The sequence below is a fragment of the Mandrillus leucophaeus genome, unplaced genomic scaffold (assembly GCF_000951045.1).
Source record: "Mandrillus leucophaeus isolate KB7577 unplaced genomic scaffold, Mleu.le_1.0 Scaffold288, whole genome shotgun sequence".
Taxonomy (NCBI): Eukaryota; Metazoa; Chordata; class Mammalia; order Primates; family Cercopithecidae; genus Mandrillus; species Mandrillus leucophaeus.
Genome location: NW_012103009.1, coordinates 720,982 through 725,328, shown reverse-complemented (window position 1 = coordinate 725,328; position 4,347 = coordinate 720,982). Strand labels below are relative to the sequence as shown.

Below are 4,347 nucleotides of genomic sequence, written 5' to 3'. Positions count from 1 at the left end.
GTGTATAATTTTTTTTTTTTTTTTTTTTTTTTTTTTTTTTTTTTTTTTTTTTTTTGAGACAGCGTCTTGGTATGTCGCCCAGGCTGGAGTGCTGTGGTACGATCTGCAACCTCCACCTCTCAGGCTCAGGTGATCCTCCTGCCTCAGCCTCCAGCCTGGGACCACAGGCATTCAACACCACACTCAGCTAATTTTTGTGCCATGTTCTCCAGACTGGTCTCGAACTCCTGGGCTCAAGTGATCCTCCCACTTCAGCTTCCCAAAGTGCTGGGACTACAGGCGTGAGCCACTGTGCCTTTTTTTTGAGACTAAGTCTTGCTCTATCACCCAGGCTGGAGTGCAGTGGTGCGATGTCAGCTCACTGCAAGCTTCGCCTCCCAGGTTCAAGCGATTCTCCTGCCTCAGCTTCCCAAGTAGCTGGGACTGCAGGCACCCGTCACCACGCCCGCCTCATTTTTGTATTTTTAGTAGAGACGGGGTTTGGCCATGTTGGCCAGGCTGGTCTCGAACTCCTGACCTCAGGTGATCCGCCCACCTCGGCCTCCCAAAGTGCTGGCATTACAGGCGTGAACTACTACACCCGGCCCAACTTTCTTCTTTAAGACGGAAAGGAAGCGAGTGCTCTGCCCCCGAGCACCCTCCCGGGAGCCTATGGGCCGGTTCCTTTTTTTGGCCTCAGCATCCTTGGTGGGCCGAGCGCAGCCCCGCAGCCCTTGATGCTGCAGGGCAGGGTTGGGCCTGAGGGCCCGTGTGGCCAGCTGCTGTCTCGGGATGCGGCACCCTTGAAGGTTGAGGGCCAAATCCCAGGGTCTCCAGGGTGGGCCGGGGAAGGCTGTTGGCCCCCTCAGCCTGCAGAGACTGGAGAATGTAGCAGGTGCACAGCCACCGCCAGGATTAGCTTCCTATGGTTGCTGGAACAAACCTACAGGTCAGAAACCAGATGCGAGTCTCATGGGGCTAAAACGACCGTGTCAGCAGGGCTGGCTCCAGGGGGAATCCACTTTCCGCCTTCTCCGGCCTCCGGAGGCCTCCACATTCCTGGCCTTGCAGCCCTTCCTGTGTCCTGAGAGCCGGCCGCGTGGCGTCCTCTCTCCCACCTCCGCTTCTGTCCTCACATCCCCTCCCTGACTCTGACCCTCTTAGAGGAAACCTGCAGTTGCCGCCCACCAAGACCCCCAACCTAGGCATGTCTGCAAAGTCCTCGTGAACTGGGAAACGTGACACCGCCACAGGCTCCAGAGTTGGGATGTGGCATCTTTGGGGGCCATGAATCTGCTCACTGCAGACCCCGTGTGGAGGTCTGTAAGGCCAGGGGAATCGGGGAAGACCCAGGGCCTGGCCTGGGCCGAGGGCTTTGAGGATGAGGCAATGGTCTGAGATGACTAGACAGGGTTTGGCCAGCAGACAGGAGGAGCCTGTGCAGAGCCAGGGGGTCCTGGAGAGGTGTCCCCACTCCCCAGGTGGGAGGGGCTGTCGGGAGGGACCCAGCTTCACCCTTGGGGGTCACCTTGGGGCCATGTGCAGCCCAGACCGCAGGGGTGGGCTGGAGACAAGCTTGGGGATGGCAGAACCGAGGAAGGGCACAACTGGGGGAGGGCCGGGAGGCTGGGCTGTGGCCTGGGGCCCTGTGGACAGCATTCCAAATATGGGAATATGGGCCGTGGTGGGGTGCGCTCAGACACCCATTCAGAGGTGCTCCAGGCAGCACCAGGCCCCTGGCTGCCAACTCTGACATTGTCACTGGGGCTCTGAGGACTTGGTGTCACAGGCTTCTTGGCTGGGAAGCCAGTGTTCTCTCTTGGGGCATAGCTGGCATGACCGGGGTCCACACAGCAGTGTCTCCTGATAAAGGGGCCCCTGGCGGCGGCTCTGTCTGCCCTGTCGGATGGGCCAGGCCTTCCTGCCTCTCATTTGGACACCTGCACTGGCCAAGGCAGGGTCCCACTGTCCCTGGGAAGTCCCAGAGCAGGGCCTCAGGCAAAGGCCCCATGGCAGTTGCTGTGTGTGGGATGGGCCCATGAATTTGGGCTCAGTAGCCCCTCTCTGCTGCTCCACCCCCAGTCAGGCCAGCACCCCCGGCCCTGGCACCCCCGCTGGAAGCTGCGGCAGCATCCACCGGGAGTGGCCCAGCTGCCGGCACAGCTCTGAGTCCATCAGGACCTGCTAAGGCTGCCAGGGGCACCCTGCGCTCTGCAGGTGCGGCAGGTCCAGGGAGGAGGGAGGCCTTGCTGGACATGCCTTGGGGCCCCCAAAGGGCTGGGCCGCTCACCTGCCGTGAGTCAGGGCAGTATCCTTGGTTGAGCAGATGAGGAAACTCAGGTCAGAGTGGCAAGCAGGACTTGTCTTGCTCTTGCTGCCGCCATCCTGCAGGGAGAGAGTAACAGGAGTGAGGAGTTCGGGTCCAAGTGAGGCTCCACACAGTGGGGGCAGCTCACCAGACATGTGGCGCAGTGTGGGGCCCCTGCTTTCATTCACCCTGGAGGAGGCCAGGCCGTCCCCTGCCTCAGAGACAAGGAGCCCTCCTTCCAGTCTCCCTGCGGCCCCACTGGAGTCTGGGCCAGGGGTTCTGGGGCCTCTCCCCGCCCATGTTGGCCACACATGCCCAGCAAGGGTGGCTGCCAGGGATGGGCCCAGCTCAGGACGGGACACAAACCTGTCCCTGTTCTCTTCCCCAGGGTGGACGCTCTTCTCTGGCTCCTGGGATTGGCTGTGAGAACAAAACATAAGTAAATAAAATGTACCATTTTCTCAACCAAGAGAGTGGATTCCTTTGCCTTGTCCGGTTTGCTCTTCTCTGAGTCCAGCTCAATGTCCCCACCGAGGACTCGGGCCTCAGGTCCCAGCTTTTCCTGCCTCTTCCCAGGTTTCCCCCCAAACCCTCCAGAGTCCCCAGGACCCTCAGAAGGATCCGATGACTCATGGGAGCCCTGCCTTAGGGGTTGTCCTCGAACCCTCCCTGAGCAGACTGTCCAGACTGGTGGATGTGCCTCGGTGGTGATACGATGGCAGCCAGGAGCTCCATGTGCGGTCCGAGCGGCTCGTTGCTGAGCTGGGTTCAGGGCTGGAGGTGCCCAGCTGTGTCACCAGCCGTCTTGCCCAGCCCCCGGGCCCCTGTGGGGCGTCAGCAGTGAATGCCGCTCTTCTCAGAGTGGGCAGAGTCTCTAATCTGCTTCGCTTTCCGACCCTCATTCAGGCCTCGGCACAGACGGACAGGCCTGTCCCTGTTGTTTTGGTCTGTGGGGAGGGGATTGTGCTGATGTGGGTCCTGCCCTGGGGCTGCTCTTTGGGGCTGGGAGACAAGGCCAAGGCTGGCGTGGGCCCCGTCGCATGTGCTGTGTGAAGGGCTCAGCCTGGACAGACGGCACAGTGGCTGGAGGCCCCCAGGCTTTGAGCCTTCCTGGGAAACATTGGCAAGATCCCAGGCGCTCAGACCCCGCACTGAGCCAAGCCGCGAGTGTCCTGAATGCTTTTACTGCCGAGTGTCCCACACTGAGCCAAGGCGCAAGTGTCCTGAATGCTTTTACTGCCGAGTGTCCCACACTGAGCCAAGGCGCGAGTGTCCTGAATGCTTTTACTGCCGTGTGTCCCACACTGAGCCAAGGCGCGAGTGTCCTGAATGCTTTTACTGCCGTGTGTGCCACACTGAGCCAAGGCGCGAGTGTCCTGAATGCGTTTACTGCCGTGTGTCCCACACTGAGCCAAGGCGCGAGTGTCCTGAATGCTTTTACTGCCGTGTGTGCCATTGTCACCTGCAGGCAGAGACAGGCTCTTGAGGGAAAACACAGAGCTCAGTAACGACCATTTGCCTGCAGTTCGAGGGACCCCCTCTTTTCAATTTTAGCAGGAGATACCGCAGTCCAGCAGGTGACATCCCCAACCAGCCCCACCTGGTGTCCGGGGTCCCCAGGCTGGCCAGTCCCCAGAACAGTGGGTCTTAGGGAGGTGCCCCTCACCCGCAAGGGTGGGCAGAGCCCATACTGGCTTCCCAGTGCTGTAGAAACCACCCTGCCAGCTAGCAGCGCCTGAGCCAACCGCCTTCCTCCCAGGGGAGCACCGGGCTGTACACGGCCCATGGCTGGGACCTGGTTTGGGTCCGGCTGTGTGGATAGAAGAGGGACCCCGGCTGGGAGTCCCGACCTGCCTTGGTCCTCTCTGGGATTCGGTTTCGCCTTGTGCACACAGTCCTTGTGACATTTGGAGAGGTGCGTGGCTCAGGTGGTTTTGCAGGCGGTCATGGCTTCAACCTGCAGGTGCCTCCCAGCTGACCTCGTGGGGGTATTCAGGGCCAGACCCCCACACCACCGTGGTGGGGGAGGGGGTGGGGTTCATTTGGGGAACCACAGGCGC

At 60.8% G+C, this 4,347-nt stretch overlaps 1 protein-coding gene across 1 annotated transcript in view; it reads left to right on the top strand.

Moving 5' to 3' along the window:
- PANX2 (pannexin 2) overlaps positions 1-4,347 on the top strand; it is a 16,702-nt gene that overhangs the window by 8,843 nt on the left and 3,512 nt on the right. Inside the window, exon 2 of the mRNA XM_011985607.1 lies at positions 2,062-2,196. Within this exon, the coding sequence (XP_011840997.1) occupies positions 2,062-2,196 (135 nt within the window). The remainder of the gene's footprint in view (positions 1-2,061; positions 2,197-4,347) is intronic.